The sequence below is a fragment of the Rhinatrema bivittatum genome, unplaced genomic scaffold (assembly GCF_901001135.1).
Source record: "Rhinatrema bivittatum unplaced genomic scaffold, aRhiBiv1.1, whole genome shotgun sequence".
In the NCBI taxonomy this organism is placed as follows: domain Eukaryota; kingdom Metazoa; phylum Chordata; class Amphibia; order Gymnophiona; family Rhinatrematidae; genus Rhinatrema; species Rhinatrema bivittatum.
Window position 1 is genome coordinate 120,186 of NW_021820846.1, and position 22,101 is coordinate 142,286.

The 22,101-nt window shown below is 50.0% G+C and overlaps 1 protein-coding gene across 1 annotated transcript in view; it reads right to left on the reverse strand.

Annotated features, from left to right (window-relative positions):
* The window catches only part of LOC115082220 (leucine-rich repeat-containing protein 74A-like), a gene marked incomplete at its 5' end in the record, with an annotated part of 80,245 nt that overhangs the window by 52,659 nt on the left and 5,485 nt on the right, over positions 1-22,101 (reverse strand). Inside the window, 1 exon segment of the mRNA XM_029586475.1 lies at positions 16,130-16,273. Within this exon segment, the coding sequence (XP_029442335.1) occupies positions 16,130-16,273 (144 nt within the window).

Here is a 22,101-nt window from a genome sequence, read left to right on the forward strand (position 1 = left end):
TGTTTTTTGGTTGTTTTAGTATTAATTTTTTTATTAGTGTGATTTATGATGAATGTTTTGATTTTATTGCTTGATGTTTTGTGAGGAGTGATTATGTTTCTCTTTTTCCATTGTTGCCCTGCATAATAAGTCGGGTTTGAGGTTTCCCAGTACAGTTTTTGTTGGCACGATTTTATGTATACTTTATGGCCTTTCTATTTTGTTTCGGTGAGGGTCTGCCTTGAGTAACTTTAATTCTTGCTGTGAAAATGATGGGACTTCTCATCAGTGGCGCTCACGGCATTATGGTCATCACATCTTCATTTCTATTTTAACAACAGTTTGCTCTTTATTCATTTCACCTGCATGCAGAAAGCGGTTTTGAATGTTCATGCTGAAAATATTTTTCCACACGCATTGTATTTTCGCTGCTGCTAGTAGATATTAGGTGATTATTATAAGCAAGAGATGGACTGGGTTGCTGTGAGCATAAAGGTGATTGGCTTTTGCATCAAAGAACGTAGCGCTCACGGGGTAATGAAACCAAACATTTCTGCGCACAGGAAGCGCAGTCTTTAAAGGGAACCCCGGGCACTGGGGAGAAGGAGACCGGGACCGGATCTTGAGGGGGGGGGGGGGGGGGGGGGGCGGTTGGGTTTTAGAGAGAGAGCGAGTGCTGTTAGGGTTGGCCCTTGGGGAGGGAAGGCCGTGCTGCTCAGTTTAGTTAGACGTGCATTTCCTGGCATTCCCACAGTCACATGGCCAGCGGGCAGCAGGGATGAATGGTATGGGGCTTTGTAAAACGTGGTTCAGTGCGACACGAGGATCCAGCAAACTTGTGAGGGTGCCCCGACGAAAAAAAAAAAAGGTTGAGAAGCTCTGACTTAGACGGGCAATTTAGCGCTTTTCCGGGCTATCCGGCTATGTGGGCCTGCCGCTGCTTAGCCGGGTAAATCAGAAAATAGCCGGGCACGTGCCAGGACCCTCCCTGAATCACTTCTGGTTTGTGCAAGTAGAGGAGAGGGCAGTGCTTAGCGGAGTAAAGTGGGAGTCAGCCGATCCCTGGTGAGAGAGAGCACGGCTGCCGCCCATCAGGAACCTCTTCCAGAAAACAAGGGGGGGGGGGGCAGGGGAGTCACGTGACCGAGCAAGGAGGGGGGGGGCAAGGGAGTCACGTGACGAGCAAGGAGCGGCTGAGACCTCTCGGACCCGTGCCCGGGGCTGCTGGAGCCCCGCCCGCAGTGGGATATGCGCGGCCAGTAATCCGGGCCCGGAATTTCAACGCAAACCCAGGTAAAGCCCTTCCCCAGCGGCTCTGGCAACCACTCCAGTTACAAAAAAGGGAATCTCAGGATTATCCTGCAAAATGAGCGCCAAAGCCAGAGTGAGGTGTAAATCATTCCAATGTCTTCACTCCTTCCCGCGGTAAGAATAAGCCTGGCACATAAATAAATGCACGCGCTGCAGGCCGGGGGCTTCCTCGGACAGACAGAAAGGGAGAGCTCGTATTAGGCAAAGCAGGCGGTCACCTTGGGCGCCGACCCCTAGGGGGCACTGAAGAGCCGAGCCCACGCTCAGCAGAGGGGTAAGAGCACGCGGCGCCCATCCTGCTCGCGGCCCAGAGAAGCGCGCATGCGCAGGCTGGGGGAGCAGCACAAGGCAGAAGGCTCGCCTCGTACCCTTGCACTGGCCCTGATGACGCCCCCCTGGGATGTCGCCGGGTGTGGTGCCCTTTCCCCCTGGGGCATTGCTGGCTGTGATCTGATCCTCCCGCCCCCGGGAATATCTCTGGTCATGGAGCGACCCCCCCCCCCCCCGGGCATTGCTGATCACGGTGCGCTTTCCCCATGAGTTACTCTTGGCTGCGGTGGGGGTCCTCCCCACTCCCCTGCTGTCCTTCCCTTTGGGCTATCACTGGGCGTTGGATGCATCCTCCTGGGGGGGTACTGAGCATTGCCTTTCCCCTTGCAGTCCTGCTGGGTGCATCACTGGAAGTGGTGCAGTTCCCGCCCCCGTAGTCCCTCTCCAGGAGTCTCATTCTGCGTCGTGCAATGCCCTGCACCAGAGCTGCGCATGAGCAGAGCCGGCAGAGATGGGGGCTGCACGCAACCAGTTTTACGGAAGAGAAACACTGCCATCTGCTGTCAGGTTCAGGAATTTTATTGCCACCACAATTTGTACGTTTCTTGATGTGATGCATGGGCTGGCAATACTGCAAAGTGGCTCATGACATGAAGCTCCCCCTGGACAGACTTAGGAACCAGGTAAGGAAATAGATGGTGGAGACAGAATCAGTAACAGAATTCAAAAAACATCATGGAATAAACACAGAGCATCTTTTAATGGCAGAAGGATGGTAATGAAGTGCTGGGGTGACACTCGCAGAGCAGCGGTCCCAGCCCAAAATAGGGTGGCATGACGACACTGTGCGTCCTAGAATGAATAGGCACGAGCAACAAGAAACAGATTTACCTTTTGGAGATCTACTAAGTATTTGTGAACCAAACTGGCCAATGTTGGAGACAGGATGCTGGGCTTAATGGACCTTGGTCTGACCCAGTATGGCATGTTCTTATGTTCATGGGGGTAACATGCACGAGCAACAGTTACACCCTAACAGAAGGCGAGGAGGTAACTAACCTCCATGGAGCGGCAGTTACAACCCTTACTAGAAGGCGAGGAGGTAACTAACCTCCATGGAGCGGCAGTTACAACCCTTACTAGAAGGCGAGGAGGTAACTAACCTCCATGGAGCGGCAGTTACAACCCTTACTAGAAGGCGAGGAGGTAACTAACCTCCGTGGAGCGGCAGTTACACAACCCTTACTAGAAGGCGAGGAGGTAACTAAACCTCCGTGGAGCGGCAGTTACAACCCTTACTAGAAGGCGAGGAGGTAACTAACCTCCGTGGAGCGGCAGTTACAACCCTTACTAGAAGGCGAGGAGGTAACTAAAACCTCCGTGGAGCGGCAGTTAACAACCCTTACTAGAAGGCGAGGAGGTAACTAACCCTCCGTGGAGCGGCAGTTACAACCCTTACTAGAAGGCGAGGAGGTAACTAACCTCCGTGGAGCGGCAGTTACACAACCCTTACTAGAAGGCGAGGAGGTAACTAACCTCCGTGAGCGGCAGTTACACCCTTACTAGAAGGCGAGGAGGTAACTAACCTCCGTGGAGCGGCAGGTTACAACCCTTACTAGAAGGCGAGGAGGTAACTAACCTCCGTGGAGCGGCAGTTACAACCCTTACTAGAAGGCGAGGAGGTAACTAACCTCCGTGGAGCGGCAGTTACAAACCCTTACTAGAAGGCGAGGAGGTAACTAACCTCCGTGGAGCGGCAGTTACAAACCCTTACTAGAAGGCGAGGAGGTAACTAACCTCCATGGAGTGGCAGTTACAACCCTAAACAAGAAGGTGAGGGGGTAACCCTGCATAGAGGGGCAGAACAAATCTTAAATAAGAAGGAAAGGGGTAACTTGTATGGAGCAGCAGTTGCAAACCTAAACAAAAATGTGAAGGTGTAACCTGCAGGGAGTGGAAGTTAAAACCCGAAAAAGAAAGCATTGGGGTAATCTGCAGCGGTAGCAATCCTAAACAATAAGGCATGGGGTAACCTGCATGGAACAGCAGATATAACCCAAAACAGGAATGTGAAGGGATAACTGTTGCTGCCCAACGCCCTCACTCCGCCCTCTCTACCTCTGTGGTGACTCCCTCCGGGTCTGATGGACGGCTTGCTGCCATGGCGTCTCCATGCCGTCTCCCTCAGGGCATAACCTACTGAAACAGCAGTTACAACCCTGAATACTTGCTGGGATAAAGGGACGCATGGGATCAAGATGATGGAGGCAAGACTTTTGAAGGAATGCATCCTTCAGTTCTTGGAAGGCTTTTGTGTTGGCTCCTTTTTGAGTGAATGCTGTGAGTGGCGCTGCAATCCAGGACTAGCTAGGAATGAAATGCCGTAATAGTTGGTGAAGCCTAGGAATCTTTGCAGTGCTCGAAGATTGGAGGGTTGCAGCCAATTTTGGATGCACTTGACCTTATCTGGATCCATGTGGTAGCCTTTGCTGGATATGATATATCCTAGGAAAGGAAGATTCTCTTTCTCAAAAAGACATTTCTCCAATTTTGCGTAGTTTGTTTTCTTGAGGACTAGGCGAACATCCTGGTGGTGGGAATTGAGATCCTTGGAGAAGATTGGAATATCATCGAGATACACAATGACACAGATGTAGAGGAGGTCTCTGAAGATTTAATTCATCATTTTCTGAAATACGGCAGGGACACTACATAAACCAAAGGGCTTTACTAGATACTCATAGTGTCCATCTTGAGTATTGAATGCCATCTTCATTCAAGTCCATGCTTGATCTGATTTAGATTGCAGGCTCTGCAAAGGTCTAGCTTCATAAATACTCTAGATCCCTGGAGTAGGTCAAACAACTCGGAAATGAGTGGTTCTTTTTCCTTATTGCATTGAACTCTCTATAGTTAATGCATGGACATAGTGAGCCATCCTTTTTGGAGACAAAGAAGAAATCTGCCCTGGCAGAGGAAGTAGAGGGCCTGATGAAACCCAGTCAAGGTTTTCTTTTATGTAATCTGACATCGCTCTAGCTTCTGGGGTGGATAAAGGATATACTCTCCCATGAGGCAGTTTGGTGTTAGGTAACAGGTCGGTGGCACAGTTGTATACCCTAGGAGAGGGCAGAGTCTTAGCCTCCTTCTCAGAGAACATGTCAGTGTAATCTGTATACTGTGGAGGCAGCCCTACAAGATTGTCGCCACAGGTAAGTGAAGTGGTGGTTCCACACATTGCAGGCATGAGTTGTGGCAATGTGAACCCCAGCTGGCCAACTGTAACGAGGCCTAGTCAAACTGCAAAGAGTATAGTAGCAACCAGGGTAAGCCCAGCACAATAGGATGTACCACCTTGTCGATAATATGAAAGGCTATGTTCTCTACATGTAGCAAGCCGGTGAGTAGGCACAAGGGTGACATGGCAATGGTGTTCCCACCAGGAAGTGGATCCCTATAAATTGAGATGACTAGGGGAGTCTTTCTGCTAACTGTGGTAAGCTGCAAATGGTTGACGAGGGCTTTCCCCCCAGCGCCAGAGTCTACCAAGGCCTGGGTAGGAAATTCTTGGTTATTCACAAAGATAATCAAAGGGAGCATCAGTTGAAGAGTAGGTGTTGTAAAGCCTAGAATCAACCTCCCCACTAGATCCTAGGCTCATTAGTTTCCTGGCTTTATTGGGTAGCGCACAAGCTGTTGACTGGTTCTGATGCAGAAACGAAGCCCCAGCTGACGTCGGTGGAGCCTTTCTTCAGTGCTGAGGCACCCCTGGCCGAGCTGCATTGGTTCCTCCAAGTGTGCTTGGGCTAGTGCTGCTGTTGGAATGGAAAAGAGGGGGCATTGGAATCAAGGAGCTTGAGCGATGGGTCTGCATGGTGGGTGGAGCTCCCGGGCCCATTGCTGGAGGCGACGGTCGATTCTCCCAGCTAAATTAATAAGACCATCTAGGGATTATGTGATCTTGCAGGTGGCCAAATCATCCTTGACCCATGAAGACAGCCCCACCATGAAAATACTACGGAGTCTGTCTTCTCCCCAGTTTAGCTCTGTGGCCATGGTTCAAAACTCTATAGCATAGTCCATCAGCATTTGGGAACTCTGGAGTAGGTGAAGAAGGTCCAAACCCACCGTGGCCAGCTGGCCGAGTTCATTGAAGATGAGCTTGAAAGCCTTGACAAATGTTGAAGATGCTGAAGTAGAGGATCCGCTCACTCCCATAAAGGAAAGGCCGGGCCAAGGCCTTACCATCCAGCAGGGAGAGCACGAAAGTGTTCTTGACAAAGTCGTTGGGAAACAGTGTCAGCTGGAGAACGAAGTTCATGAAACATTGATTCAAGAACCCTCGGCACTGTTTGGGTCTTCAACTTACCAGGGTGGCGCACCGGTAGACGAATCATGGGGTAAGTAGGAATGGCTGGGGATGCTGTAGGAGGTGAGAAAGCAGCCAAAGCTGCCACTGCATCCAGACGGGTGATGAGTTCCTCCATGGTGTTCTCCAGGAGCTCAAGAAACTGCTGCTGCTGCTGCTGCTGGGTCTTCTGTGCTGGATCTTGAATGGCCTGAAGGCCCAATGTGTCCGCTGGGTCCATGGCCTCAGCAATCTGTTGCGGATGTGAACCTTGGGACAAGGTGGAGTTTGTACAACCTGCAGGGAAGAGCCCTGCAGGTCCTCACCATTGGTAGGCGGTGTTGGCTGGAGCAGAAGCCCTACTGGTGTGCCACTAGTGTGGCATCAGTGACATTGAACATTGTCTGAAACAGGTTATGGTGAGAACATTATTTATATAATTGGTGGGTTTATTGGTTTGAGGGGATACAGCTGTGTAACACATGTGATTGTCTATATTTTATTATTTTTTCACAAACTCATGACATAAAAATCTCCCTTGAGGGGACTCCAGGGGAGAGCTGCCTGCTGACCTGTTGACTTGCTGCCGGAGCCCTGATCCTCCCGAGGGGGGGGGGTACCTCCTTTGCCTGTGATGGTTCCTGTCCCTGGTCATCCCAGGAACCCAGGCTGATGTCATCGACCTGGGTCGCCAGGAGCAGCTTATTTAATTTGATCTACAGTGGTGCGCAGTCGCCACCAGCATGCCGTCTTAGCTTTGCGTGCCAAAAGGACGCACAGCTTTGCTGAAGTTTTTTTTTAATGATCTGCTTGCTGGTTTTCAGAAGATCTCTGCAAGTCTCTTCTCTGGATAATTTCTTGGTTTTTTTGGCTTCCCCTTCTCTGGTCACATGAGAAAGAAGAGAAAAGAAAACTGTCCATTTTCCCCCTCCAAACCCTGCAGTTCCTTCGTCATCCCAGTTGACCATTGACTGGTTTATGCAACCTCTGAGCTCCAGAACTCCTCTGGGGCTGTCTCAGCTTGGCAGGATGTCTCCTGACGCTCCATCTCCCTCAGCCCCGAGTCCCGCTCACCACTTGGATTGGACTCAGAGTCATTATCTGGTTCTCAGGAGATCCTGGTTCAGCCTCTGGGTGCTATGAAGGCTTCTCCTCTGGTGGGGGAACCTGTTTTGAAGGCTTCTCAGGTATCCACTGTGATCTCTAATGATCCTTTGGGGACTCTGGCGTCTGGCTCTTCTCCATCACTGCGCCTGCCTGAGAGACCTGCACAGATGACCATGGAGACACTTTGGACTGCTGTTAAAGGACTGGAACAATCTTTAAGGTCTAAATTCGAAAATGTGACTGCAGTTGTTGGCCAAATTCAAACTCAGGTCATGAAGCTAAATTTAGATACAAAGGGAAACACAAAACGTATCTCCCAAGGGGAGAAGCAGGGCGAGTCATTGGGTAGCCTTGATTAAGGGTCAGGAATTCATCCAACGTAGATTGGAAGCTTTAGAAAATAATTCCAGGAAATTAAATTTGAGAATACTTAATTTTCCTAAGTCAATTAGTATTTCTCCAATTGAATTAGGAAATTTTATACTGAGGTTCTTAAAGTGCCTCAGGATTCAATTCTATCTATTAATAAGGCCTTCTCTATACCCTCTAGACAAGCTCCTTCTCCATTCAGTAGTCCTCTTATTCAATCTAATGTTTTAGAGCAAGATTCTCAGATTGAAATTCAAGGTACTGCTACTTTACTCGTAGTATATGCTTTAGAGCATGATAGAATTTGGACAAGGAAAATGCTTTTGCGAGCCTCTGATAAAAGTATTGTTGGCCAGCAGCTAGCTTTATTTCTTGGCGTCGCTATCAGGACGCAGCTTAGACAATAAGTCTACTGGTGCATCGTTTCTTCTTCGTTTTTTTGTAAATGTATTGTTAACGTAAGTGCACTGAAATACGTTTTCTTTGACCCTGATCAGCTGGATGGTTTTCTACAGAACAGAGAGAGGCCCTTGCTTATTTCCTCTTAGATGAGAAAAGCCTATTTTGTGTCTATGAGATAGCGGATTGTGTTATTAATTGGGAGCTCTTTATTCCCTTCATTAATCTTATATGTTTATAATAAGTCCTCAATCTGAAGTCTCACTAGAACGATGATTTTGTGAAATATTTATTTTCTTTTTGTAATTATTTTTCCCTGTACGTACCAGGATCAGTCCAGGACACCTGGGTTGTGACTCCGCACCAGTAGATGGAGACAGACTAAAACTTGTGGGCGGAGCCATATATGCCCCTGTGTCAGTCACAGCCCCTCAGTCTTACTCTGTCTCCAGTAGATGGTGCAGGTGCGGTCACAGCTCCTCCCTGCCCTGGTTCTGGTACTCCGTCAGGGTTGGTTATTTCTTTTTGGTTTTAGGCCAGTTTAGGCTACGGTGTTTGTAATTGGGATTTTTGCCAAATTGTCACTGACGTCCGTCCGCCCTGCCTCCCAGGGGGGTTGAGAGGTCCTGAGGGGACTACCCCCCCCTGGTTGAGGCCGCTGCTAGGGTCGAGGACCCGGCTTTCCTAGTAGCAGCGTCAGGGGTGACACCGGGGAGCCCGGTTCACTCACCCCTGCTGGATTAGGGCTCCAGGACCACGGACAGCGACAGGCGTTTTTTTGTAAAAAAAAAAAAAAAAAAATGTGTTTTTATTTTTGTGCCGGCTCTCTGTTTTCTTCGCGTCTGCTCTCGGGGGGGGGGGCGCTGCTGGCAGGGGGGAGGCCGTTCGCGCGAATTTTATATATTATTGTTTTGCTGCCGTGGTCTCCTTCGCGCCGTTTTCGCCGGCATGCCTCGTGGCTCGGTTTGCAGGGCCTGCGGCTCGGCGCGCGCGAGGGCTTTTGTGCTGCCTGCATCCCGGGAGATGAAGGGTCGTCCGGGGCGTCTCGGGGGGCTCGTTTGCGACCCGCGCGACCGCCGCCGAGCGGGGGGGGGCGCGGTTGAGAGGCCCCAGGAGTTTTTCCCGCTCAGTGCGGGAGCGGCGGCCATTTTGGCCACGGGCCGCGAAATGGCGCGGGAAACGGCAGGGCATTCGGCCTTGCCTCCCGCGCTGTCTCCTCAACGAATCGCGGCGGGGGTGTGTCCCCTCGGGGGCCCCCCCCCCCGAATCGCGGCGAGGGGGGGTCCCCTCGGGGGCCCCGGGGAGCCCCGCTGAGGTTTCTTCCGATTCTGGCTCCTTTTCTGAGGACTTTGCGCTTTTGCTGCGCAAAGTCCTGAAATATAAGAAAAGCAAGTGCGGCCGGAGGGAATCCTGCAAGGCTCCACTGCTGAAGAAATCCAAGAGGCCATCGGGGGTTGCGGAAGTGCCCCCGAGGCCTCTTCCAGGGGGGAAGAGGCCTCCACGTGGCGTCCCACAGGAGGCGGACTCAGATTCCTCCACGGGGGCAGACACTGATTCCCCTGAAGAGCCCCTAAAGGGGGCCGACAAGGTGGCAGCGAGCGGATCCGCTCCATCCGGCGCAGGAAAAGGATCACAGGCAGTGGAGGGAGACGATCCCAAGGTGGTCCGGCTCTTCCGCAGGGAGGAACTGCCACCCTTAATTCCGGCCATTCTCCAGGAGCTGGGTATAGAGGACCCTCCGGTAGTGGTTCGGCAGGAGGCGAACATGGATCCGGTCCTGTTAGGCCTCACGGATCCGGCAGTGGCTTTTCCGTTTCATTTTTCTTCAACGGACATCCTGTTCCGGGAATGGGACACCCCAGAATTGGGTCTGAAGGTCAGCAAAGCCATGGACAAGCTTTACCCGCTCCCGGAGGATGCGCTGGACCTTCTCAAACTTCCCAAGGTGGATTCGGCGGTTTCTGCGGTAACAAAGAGATCCACTATCCCACTCACGGGAGCGACAGCCCTCAGGGATCTTCAGGACAGGAAGCTGGAAGTGCAGCTTAAGAAGATTTTCGCGGTTTCCGCGCTGGGAGTACAAGCCGCCATCTGCACGAATTTCGCTATGCGAGCTAGATTGCGCTGGGCTCAAGTTCTACAGGCCAATGCGGATCTTTCTGCAGACGAGGCAGCGCAGGCGGATAGGTTGGAGGCGGCAATAGCATATGGCGCAGATGCTCTCCACGATCTGCTGCGCACGTCGGCGAGATCCATGGTGGCTGCGGTTTCGGCGCGCCGACTCCTGTGGCTACGCAACTGGGCGGCAGATGGCTCTTCCAAGGCTCACCTCTGGGCGCTGCCATTCAAAGGTCTTCTTCCTCCCGTGCCCCGCAGTGGCAGCAGCAGCAGTCCTTTCGGGGGAAGCGCTTCGGAAGGCAAGGGGGTCCCCTGGCGATCACGGGGGCCAAGTCTTCGCAATGAAAGGTGGTCGGCCCCCTCTCCCGCCGCGCCCCCAGCAGAACGTCGGGGTGCGGTTGATGTCCTTTTGCGAGAGATGGCCCGGTGTAATGTCGGACCAGTGGATCCTCAACGTGATAAGACACGGCTACGCGTTAGATTTTGCTCGCACTCCAGCGGACAAGTTCCTTGCCTCGCCCTGCAAGGCCCCCCGAGAAGAAGGCGGCGGTGCTAGACACCATCCGACGCTTAGAAGCATTGGAAGCCATTTCTCCCGTCCCGGTCAGCCAACAAGGCAAGGGCCGTTACTCCATTTACTTCATCGTCCCAAAGAAAGACAGCACGTCCAGACCAATTCTGCATCTCAAGGGGGGTAAACCGATGCCTTCGTGTTCCTCACTTCAAAATGGAGACGATTCGGTCAGTCATTGCTGCGGTACGGTACGGCCCGGCGAGTTCCTGGCCTCCCTGGATCTCACGGAGGCGTATCTTCACATAGGCATTCAGCCGTCGTTCCAAAGCTTCCTCAGGTTCTGCATTCTAGGACGGCATTATCAGTTTCGGCCGCGCCCGTTTGGGCTCGCGACGGCTCCCCGTACATTCACGAAGGTGATGGTTGTGGTGGCAGCGCAGTTGCGCCGAGCAGGTCTCCTGGTCCATCCTTATCTGGACGATTGGCTGATTTGGGCGAGGTCCGAGGATCAGTGTCGGAAGTCGGTGGCCAGGGTCCTCCATCTCCTGCAGTCCCTGGGATGGGTGGTCAACTTCAGCAAAAGTCATCTGGCACCCATGCAGACCTTGGAATATCTAGGAGCGGTGTTCGACACGAAGCAGGGCAAGGTGTTCCTGTCGCACGACCAGGTGTGCAAACTACAATCTCAAGTACGGCGCTTATTGTCTCTCCGCCGACCGCGAGTCTGCGACTACCTTACGGTCCTAGGGTCTATGGCCTCCACGCTGGCGCTGGTTCCCTGGGCATTCGCTCATCTGCGACCATTACAGTCCTCCTTACTGTCCCGCTGGAAGCCGGTCTCGGAGGACTTCCATCTCCCGCTTCCTCCAGCGGGACACGCGAGGTCCAGCCTACTCTGGTGGCTGGATCCCAGTCATCTGTCTTCTGGAGTCTCCCTTCTGGTGCCCGATTGGACAGTGGTAACCACGGATGCCAGCCTCTCCGGTTGGGGGGCGGTCTGCCTAGGCAGCTCGGTCCAAGGCCGATGGTCAGTGTCGCAAGCCCAGTGGTCTATCAATCGCCTAGAGACCAGAGCGGTCCGTCTGGCCCTACAAGCCTTCCTGCCGTTGCTGCGGGGAAAGGCAGTCCGAGTGTTGTCGGACAATGCGACCACCGTGGCATACATCAACCGCCAGGGCGGAACAAGGAGCCCCCAGGTGGCGGAGGAGGCTCAGCGCTTGATGGCTTGGTCAGAGCTGCATCTCAGCAACATAGCAGCATCTCACATTGCGGGAGTCGACAGCGTTCAGGCGGATTTTCTCAGCCGTCATCGCTTAGATCCCGGAGAGTGGGAGCTGGGGGACGAAGCGTTCCTTCTCATTTGCTAAACGTGGGGTGTGCCCCACATGGATCTGATGGCCACGTGGCACAATGCGAAGGCTCCGCGATTTACAGTCGACGTCGAGAATGGGGGGCAGAAGGCGTCGATGCGTTGGTGCTTCCATGGCCGACGGATGTGTTGCTCTACGTGTTTCCCCCGTGGCCGATGATCGGCAAGATTCTACGGCGCATAGAGTTGCACCCGGCCAAGGTGATCTTGGTGGCACCGGAGTGGCCGCGCCGGCCGTGGTTCGCAGACCTCGTCCAGCTGGCAGTAGCAGCACCCCTTCGGCTCCAAGGAATGGCGGGCCTACTCCATCAGGGCCCCGTCTGTTTGGAGGATGCGGATCACTTCTGTCTCGCGGCATGGTTTTTGAGAGGAGGCGCCTGAAGAGTAAAGGTTACTCAGATGCGGTGGTAGCCATGCTGCTGCGTTCCAGGAAACAGTCGACATCTCTGGCTTATGTCCGTGTCTGGGTGGTTTTTGAGGAATGGTGCGTGCAGCGTGGGGTGGACCCCACTTCGGCTTCAGTTTCCGACATTCTGGTGTTTTCTCCAGGCAGGTCTAGCCAAAGGTCTGGCGTGCAGTTCTCTAAGGGTTCAAGTAGCGGCGCTTGGTTGTTTGCGAGGTAAGGGCCGTGGTACGTCCCTGGCGCTTCACCCGGATATTTCTCGTTTCCTTTGGGGAGCTAAGCACCTTCGTCCTCCATTGCGTCTCCCTTGTCCGGCTTGGAACCTCAATTGGGTTCTCTCCGCTCTATGCGCGGCGCCGTCTGAGCCCTTGAAACGCGCAACTCTTAAGGATCTCACTTTAAAAACGGCGTTCTTGGTGGCGATTGCCTCGGCACGGCGTGTTTCCGAGTTACAGGCCCTGTCCTGTAGAGAACCTTTCTTGCGTATTTCGGATTCCGGAGTTTCTTTGCGGACGGTTCCCTCCTTTCTTCCGAAAGTTGTGTCGTCTTTTCACGTGAATCAATCGGTGGAGTTGCCAGCTTTTGTGGGAAGGGAGTCCTCCGTTCCAGAAGAAAGGGAATTACGGAAGCTTGACGTGCGGAGATCCCTCCTTCCCTATCTGGAGGTTACTAATCCTTTTCGGGTCACAGATCATCTGTTTGTCCTGTTCTCTGGTCCAAAGACAGGGGCAGCAGCGTCACGCACAACGATCGCCCGTTGGCTCAAGGAGGCCATTGGTTCGGCTTACTTGATGCGGGGAAAACCACTTCCCGTGGGCCTGAAGGCTCACTCGACTCGTTCTCGACTCGTTCTCAATCGGCGTCCTGGGCGGAAGCTTCGCAGGTGTCGCCTCAGGAAATTTGCAGGGCGGCTACCTGGCAGACGTTGCATACCTTTATCAGGCATTACCGGTTGGATGTCCGGGCTACCGGTTCCGGGGGTTTGGAGAGAGGGTACTCCGAGCGGGACTCTCTGCTTCCCACCCTCGGTAGGTTTGCTCTGGTACATCCCAGGTGTCCTGGACTGATCCTGGTACGTACAGGGAAAGGAAAATTAGTTTCTTACCTGATAATTTTCGTTCCTGTAGTACCAAGGATCAGTCCAGGATCCCGCCCGCAGTGCTGCGCTGAAGTAATGGAGAGTCCGCTCTTTGTTCTGAATTATTCTGTTCCGCTTGTTTAGCTCTCTCGGTTGGAGAGTCCGTTTCCAGGAGGGGTGTTTTTCTTTCCCCGTTTTTTAAGCGGTTTATAGCGAGTTTAGTTCTCTGGTTGTGTTTCTACTTTGACATTACGTATGACTGAGGGGCTGTGACTGGCACAGGGGCATATATGGCTCCGCCCACAAGTTTTAGTCTGTCTCCATCTACTGGTGCGGAGTCACAACCCAGGTGTCCTGGACTGATCCTTGGTACTACAGGAACGAAAATTATCAGGTAAGAAACTAATTTTCCTTTTTCCCTTCCTTACTGTAGTTCAGTATTGCCTAATGTCAGTTATTGAAAATAAAGAGTTAAAAAGAAGAATCTCCCCCGATTTGGATTCAAAGTTCCAGCTAAAGAGATGCCTTTCTGACATTTTCTGTCTGACTGCTTTCTGGTTCTCTGTATGCATGCATGTCTGCTTTTAACTCTTCGTTTGTAAGTATCCCCTGAACAAGCCAAGAAACCATCCTGTGTGTGGGGAAAGTGTGGCCTGTAGTTGGGATAATCTATGATTTTAATGTGGCTTTTTGTTTGTGTACACATTACATTTTCAATTTATATTTGTTTAATAAAACATTTTTGTAATTTTGCTTAGGCACTTTATACTGTGATCATTGTATTTGGCTTGTGCCTCTTGTTCTTGGAGGTAGTGATACTGCCCCTCTATAGATCACCAGTGGATACCATAAGAACCAAGGGTCCATCAAGCCCAGCATCCTGTCTCCAACAGAGGCCAATCCAGGCCACAAGAACCTGGCAATTACCCAAACACCAAGAAGATCCCATGCTACTGATGCAATTAATAGCAGGGGCTATTCCCTAAGTAAACTTAATTAATAGCAGGTAATGGACTTCTCCTCCAAGAACTTATCCAAACCTTTTCTGAACCCAGCTACACTAACTGCACTACCACCTTGAGTCCTGTGTGCAGTTCTGCAGGATGTGGGAGTAATCACCTCCGATGACCTCAGGGTAGCCAATCAGTGGAGTAAAGCAGCAGGGAACGCTGACAGGATGCTCGATCACATACCCAGAGGTATCACCAGCTGGAAGGAAGGCGTGATACTGTCCTTCTTCTTGTGTCCATCGGTGCTAGACAGCTTCGCCCCGTTTGCCTCACCTTATTCAGGGCTTCTCCCGCTTACCTAGGAAAGATTGCTACTGCCGCACCTACAAGCTGACCTCTGTGGCATCACTGGAATGGCTATGGTGCAGCCTCCCGCCATTGCTCCTCCCAGGTACCTACTAGGGTGCGCACGCAACCCACGTCTTTGTACCACCCTTGGTGTGAACCTCAAGGGCATTCCCCCTTGCTGACGATCCCTGCGCTTCTGCAGGCCAAACCTTCGTACACAGCATGAGAGGATGGAAGCCGTTCAGAAAAGAGCTTGAAACAGAAACCCTACAAAGAGAGGCTTGAGACCATCAAGAGATACCGCTGAAGGAAAGAAGGCGAAAGAGCATAAATCAGAAATATTTCAGTACTTGATGGGCTTCAGTAAAGCACAGGAAGGTGAAATTTTCCACAGAAAAGAAAACTGAAGGAGAAAGGGTCATGATATGAGACGTCTGAGGCAGGAAGGGAGAGAGGAAACCTGGGAAAGTATGTTTCACCGAGAAGGTGGGAGATGCCTGGAGAAAGCTCCCAGCAGATCTGGGAGGGAATTCACAAAGGCCCGGGAGAGATAAGTAGGCCAGCAGTAGGAGCAAGGCTAGGATGCTGCAGTTGTGCAGGTAGGAAGGAGGAAAATACGCAAGCAAGAGCTAGTGGCCAGCTCCGCAGAAACCAAGCACGTCAGTGCTGGGAGGTTGCTGGTGGCAGTGCCAAGGGCTGGGGTGCAGCCTCGTGAGGCCTCGACCCCGTGCTTGAGAAAAACCCAGCCAGTCCGGTTTTCAGGATATCCACAATCTGTAGGCATGAGGAAGATTTGCCTGTGCTGGAGGCAGCGGATATAAATCTCTCTCGTGCATATTCATTGTGAAAAGCCTGGAAAGCAGACGAGCTGGGTGTGGCTCGAGGAATGAGCTGAGAGCCCCTGAAGCTTGGGGGGAAGCCAGGGAGGGAGCACTGACAGTGGGCAGCTGGACCAGGACAGTGGGCAGACTGGTTTTTCTTTATCTGCCATCATCTACTATGTTGCCATACATTAAAAACGTTCTTGCGAATTCGCTCTAAATACGTGAAGGCAAAGCACGTCCCATGCCAGCGGTTTCTCAGCCAGGGGACGGGAAACCTTTGGCCGTCACTCGGGAGCAGGATTTGTGGGCTACAGAAGCAGGCTCCCTCCCTCCTGAGATCATGAGAGGGGCCTGCGAGCAGAGGCTCACGTCTGCTCCACTGAAGCTCGCAGGCTTGAGGGGATCTTTGGAGGAGTCCTGTGCTACTACACAGTCGCGAGTACTGTACTTTGTAGGTAATTTTTAAGGCGAAACATATGTTTTCTCGCGTTAAGTCTGCCTACTGAAAGCAGTGCACCCGAGACTCTGCGCTTGGCGTTTGTACAGGATAAAAACACCAGGTCTACTTTTGCAAATTTTGTGCGCACGTGCTGTTTTTCTCCCCCGACACGGCTCTTAACGCCGTGGCAGCCCTCGTGGACTCTTAGCTGGTTAGAGGAGAACAGGTTGGCCTGTGTCCTTGAAGCTCTCCCCTCACGGGGGGAGCCGCCACACCTCGTCAGGTAACCCGCCAGCTGCTCACCTGTACCACCTTCATCGGATCAGGCCTCTGCTCCAACTTCTTGACAATGGCGCCAGTCACCCCACCGAAGTGGACCTGTAGACCTCGCAGCTCCTTGCGGGTGGCTTTCAGCAGGACCAAGAACTTCTCGTTCACTAAGACGTTCTAGAGGCAGGAGGAACAGAAATGAATCAGTGGTGCGGGGGTCTTACAGGGAAAGAATTTGCCAAAGATTATGTTGAATGTGAGATTCTGAGACCTCATGGGTGCCTTCTTCAGATGTTGCCAGGGTATAGGAAAACCCTGATGTGGTTGCAGTGCATGAAACAAGATTCAGTGATAACCATGACTGAGAGGTGAATATACCAGGATATATTCCTACCTTATCAGCTTTTTAATTAGATATAAATGGGGACCTGAGATGACCTGCCAGTGGAGGCAGTGGAGGCTATCAAACTGTGGCAGCATTTTCAATGTGCTTGGAGCTGGTGTGGAGGGAGCATTGAGTGGGCTTGGAGCTGGTGTGTAGGGAGCATTGAGTGGGCTTGGAGCTGGTGTGGAGGGAGCATTGAGTGGGCTTGGAACTGGTGCAGAGGGAGCATTGAGTGGGCTTGGAACTGGTGCGGAGGGAGCATTGAGTGGGCTTGGAGCTAGTGCGGAGGGAGCATTGAGTGGGCTTGGAACTGGTGCGGAGGGAGCATTGAGTGGGCTTGGAACTGGTGTGGAGGGAGCATTGAGTGGGCTTGGAGCTAGTGCAGAGGGAGCATTGAGTGGGCTTGGAACTGGTGTGGAGGGAGCATTGAGTGGGCTTGGAGCTAGTGCGGAGGGAGCATTGAGTGGGCTTGGAACTGGTGCGGAGGGAGCATTGAGTGGGTTTGGAGCTGGCTTGGCAATATCTGATGATATATCTGGACAATTATAAATAAAAATGTAATTGAATCTGAAAATGGACATTTGATATTTTCTCTGCCCTACTTTTGTTTTTTTCAGATTTCAATTACCCCAATATTGACTGGGTAAATGTAACATCAGGACTTGCTAGAGACATAAAGTTCCTGGATGTAATAAATGACTGCTTAATGGAGCAATAGGTTCAGGAACGAACAAGAGAGGGAGATATTTTAGATTTAATTCTGAGTGGAATGCAGGATTTGGTGAGAGAAGTAACGGTGGTGGGGCCACTTGGCAACATTGATCATAACATGATCAAATTTAAACTAATAACTGGAAGGGGGACAAGGGGGAACCTAGAAGATGTGGTAGGCCTGATTGACAAACTGAAGAGTAGTAAATCACCTGGACCGGATGGTATACACCCCAGAGTTCTGAAGGAACTAAAAAATGAAATTTCAGACCTATTAGTAAAAATTTGTAACTTATCATTAAAATCATCCATTGTACCTGAAGACTGGAGGATAGCAAATGTAACCCCAATATTTAAAAAGGGCTCCAGGGGCGATCCGGGAAACTACAGACCGGTTAGCCTGACTTCAGTGCCAGGAAAAATAGTGGAAAGTGTTCTAAACATCAAAATCACAGAACATATAGAAAGACATGGTTTAATGGAACAAAGTCAGCATGGCTTTACCCAGGGCAAGTCTTGCCTCACAAATCTGCTTCACTTTTTTGAAGGAGTTAATAAACATGTGGATAAAGGTGAACCGGGTAGATATAGTATACTTGGATTTTCAGAAGGCGTTTGACAAAGTTCCTCATGAGAGGCTTCTAGGAAAAGTAAAAAGTCATGGGATAGGTGGCGATGTCCTTTCGTGGATTGCAAACTGGCTAAAAGACAGGAAACAGAGAGTAGGATTAAATGGGCAATTTTCTCAGTGGAAGGGAGTGGACAGTGGAGTGCCTCAGGGATCTGTATTGGGACCCTTACTGTTCAATATATTTATAAATGATCTGGAAAGAAATACGACGAGTGAGATAATCAAATTTGCAGATGACACAAAATTGTGCAGAGTAGTTAAATCACAAGCAGATTGTGATAAATTGCAGGAAGACCTTGTGAGACTGGAAAATTGGGCATCCAAATGGCAGATGAAATTTAATGTGGAAAAGTGCAAGGTGATGCATATAGGGAAAAATAACCCATGCTATAATTACACGATGTTGGGTTCCATATTAGGTGCTACAACCCAAGAAAGAGATCTAGGTGTCATAGTGGATAACACATTGAAATCGTCGGTTCAGTGTGCTGCGGCAGTCAAAAAAGCAAACAGAATGTTGGGAATTATTAGAAAAGGAATGATGAATAAAACGGAAAATGTCATAATGCCTCTGTATCGCTCCATGGTGAGACCGCACCTTGAATACTGTGTACAATTCTGGTCGCCGCATCTCAAAAAAGATATAATTGCGATGGAGAAGGTACAGAGAAGGGCTACCAAAATGATAAGGGGAATGGAACAACTCCCCTATGAGGAAAGACTAAAGAGATTAGGACTTTTCAGCTTGGAGAAGAGACGACTGAGGGGGGATATGATAGAGGTGTTTAAAATCATGAGAGGTCTAGAACGGGTAGATGTGAATCGGTTATTTACTCTTTCAGATAGTAGAAGGACTAGGGGACACTCCATGAAGTTAGCATGGGGCACATTTAAAACTAATCGGAGAAAGTTCTTTTTTACTCAACGCACAATTAAACTCTGGAATTTGTTGCCAGAGAATGTGGTTCGTGCAGGTAGTATAGCTGTGTTTAAAAAAGGATTGGATAAGTTCTTGGAGGAGAAGTCCATTACCTGCTATTAGGTTCACTTAGAGAATAGCCACTGCCATTAGCAATGGTTACATGGAATAGACTTAGTTTTTGGGTACTTGCCAGGTTCTTATGGCCTGGATTGGCCACTGTTGGAAACAGGATGCTGGGCTTGATGGACCCTTGGTCTGACCCAGTATGGCATTTTCTTATGTTCTTATGTTCTTATGCAGCTCTAACACTAAACTTTCAAAAGGGAAACTTTGATAAAATGAGGAAAATAGTCAGAAAAAAACTGAAAGGTGCAGCTGCAAAGGTTAAAAGTGTTCAACAGGCTTGGACATTGTTTAGAAATACAATCCTAGAGGCGCAGTCCATATGTATTCCACACATTAAGCAAGGTGGAAGGAAGGCAAAACGATTACCGTCATGGTTAAAAGGTGAGGTGAAAGAGGCTATTTTAGCCAAAAAAACATCCTTCAAAAATTGGAAGAAGGATCCATCTGAAGAAAATAGGATAAAACATAAACATTGTCAATGTAAAACATTGATAAGACAGGCGAAGAGAGAATTTGAAATGAAGTTGGCCATAGAAGCAAAAACGCATAATAAAAACTTTTTAAAATATATCCGAAGCAAATAAAAACTTTTTAAAATATATCCGAAGCAGAAAGCCTGTGAGGGAGTCAGTTGGACTGTTAGATGATCGAGGGGTTAAAGGGGCACTTAGAGAAGATAAGGCCATCGCGGAAAGATTAAATGATTTCTTTGCTTCGGTGTTTACTGAAGAGGATGTTGGGGAGGTACCCGTAATGGAGAAGGTTTTCATGGGTAATGATTCAGATGGACTGAATCAAATCACGGTGAACCTAGAAGATGTGGTAGGCCTGATTGACAAACTGAAGAGTAGTAAATCACCCGGACCGGATGGTATACACCTCAGAGTTCTGAAGGAACTAAAAAATTAAATTTCAGACCTATTAGTAAAAATTTGTAACTTATCATTAAAATCATCCATTGTACCTGAAGACTGGAGGATAGCAAATATAACCCCAATATTTAAAAAGGGCTCCAGGGGCGATCTGGGAAACTACAAACCGGTTAGGCTGACTTCAGTGCCAGGAAAAATAGTGGAAAGTGTTCTAAACATCAAAATCACAGAACATATAGAAAGACATGGTTTAATGGAACAAAGTCAGCATGGATTTACCCAGGGCAAGTCTTGCCTCACAAATCTGCTTCACTTTTTTGAAGGAGTTAATAAACATGTGGATAAAGGTGAACCGGTAGATATAGTATACTTGGATTTTCAGAAGGCGTTTGACAAAGTTCCTCATGAGAGGCTTCTAGGAAAAGTAAAAAGTCATGGGATAGGTGGCGATGTCCTTTCATGGATTGCAAACTGGCTAAAAGACAGGAAACAGAGAGTAGGATTAAATGGACAATTTTCTCAGTGGAAGGGAGTGGGACAGTGGAGTACCTCAGGGATCTGTATTGGGACCCTTACTGTTCAATATATTTATAAATGATCTGGAAAGAAATACGACGAGTGAGATAATCAAATATGCAGATGACACAAAATTGTTCAGAGTAGTTAAATCACAAGCAGATTGTGATAAATTGCAGGAAGACCTTGTGAGACTGGAAAATTGGGCATCCAAATGGCAGATGAAATTTAATATGGATAAGTGCAAGGTGATGCATTTAGGGAAAAATAACCCATGCTATAATTACACAATGTTGGGTTCCATATTAGGTGCTACAACCCAAGAAAGAGATCTAGGTCTCATAGTGGATAACACATTGAAATCGTCGGTTCAGTGTGCTGCGGCAGTCAAAAAAGCAAACAGAATGTTGGGAATTATTAGTAGGGATGTGAATAGTTTTTTAACGATTTAAATTATCGTGCGATGATTTTAAAATCATCATTAATCGGTAAGGGACTCGATACAATAGGAATTCCCTCGATTTATCGTGAAAAATCGTTAAATCGAGTACAGGAATTATTTGGGGGGAGGGTGGGAAAACCGGCACACCAAAACAACCCCTAAACCGACCCCGACCCTTTAAAACCAATCCTTTACCCTCCCCCACCCTCCCGAATCCCCCAAAATGTTAAATTACCTGGTGGTCCAGTGTGGGGGGGGAGGGGGGTTCCCGGCGCGATCTCCCGCTCTCGGGCCATCGGTGCCATTTTGGCTACCACTGATAAAAATGGCGCCGATGGCCCGATAAAAAAAAACCCACCCCGACCCTTTACAAATTACCCCTTTGCTTCTCCCGCCCTCCCGACCCCCCCTCCAAAAATCTTTTACATGTACCTGGTGGTCTAGCGGGGGGTCCGGGAGCCATCCCTTCAATCATACCCTCGTTGCCTGTGCTGGACTGGTTTGAAAATGGCGATCGACTGCGCCGATCGCCTTTGCCCTCACTATGTCACAGGGAGCGACCGTCGCTCCCTGTGACATAGTGAGGGAAAAGGCGATCGGCACCATTTTCAAACCAGTCCAGCACCGGCACCGAGGGTATGATTGAAGGGATGGCTCCCGGACCCCCCGCTAGACCACCAGGTACATGTAAAAGGTTTTTGGGGGGGTCGGGAGGGTGGGAGAAGCAAAGGGGTAATTTGTAAAGGGTCGGGGTGGGTTTTTTTTTAATCGGGCCATCGGCGCCATTTTTATCAATGGTAGCCAAAATGGCGCCGATGGCCAGAGAGCGGGAGATCGTGCCGGCCCCCCCCCCCCCCCCCACTGGACCACCAGGTAATTTAACATTTTGGGGGGGGGTTCGGGAGGGTGGGAGAGCAAAGGGGTCATTTATAAAGGGTCGGGGTGGGGTTTTTTTAATCTGCTCAGGCCTCACTAAAAAATTAACGATGTGAATTGGAATCGGAACCGATTCCAATTCACATCTCTAACGATCCGATTTTTTTCTCCCTCCATCCGAACCTGATCGTTAAAACGATCGGACACATGATTCACATCTCTAATTATAAGAAAGGGAATGGTGAATAAAACGGAAAATGTCATAATGCCTCTGTATCGCTCCATGGTGAGACCGCACCTTGAAGACTGTGTACAATTCTGGTCGCCACATCTCAAAAAAGATATAATTGCGATGGAGAAGGTACAGAGAAGGGCAACCAAAATGATAAAGGGAATGGAACAGCTCCCCTATGAGGAAAGACTAAAGAGGTTAGGACTTTTCAGCTTGGAGAAGAGTCGACTGAGGGGGGATATGATAGAGGTGTTTAAAATCATGAGAGGTCTAGAACGGGTAGATGTGAATC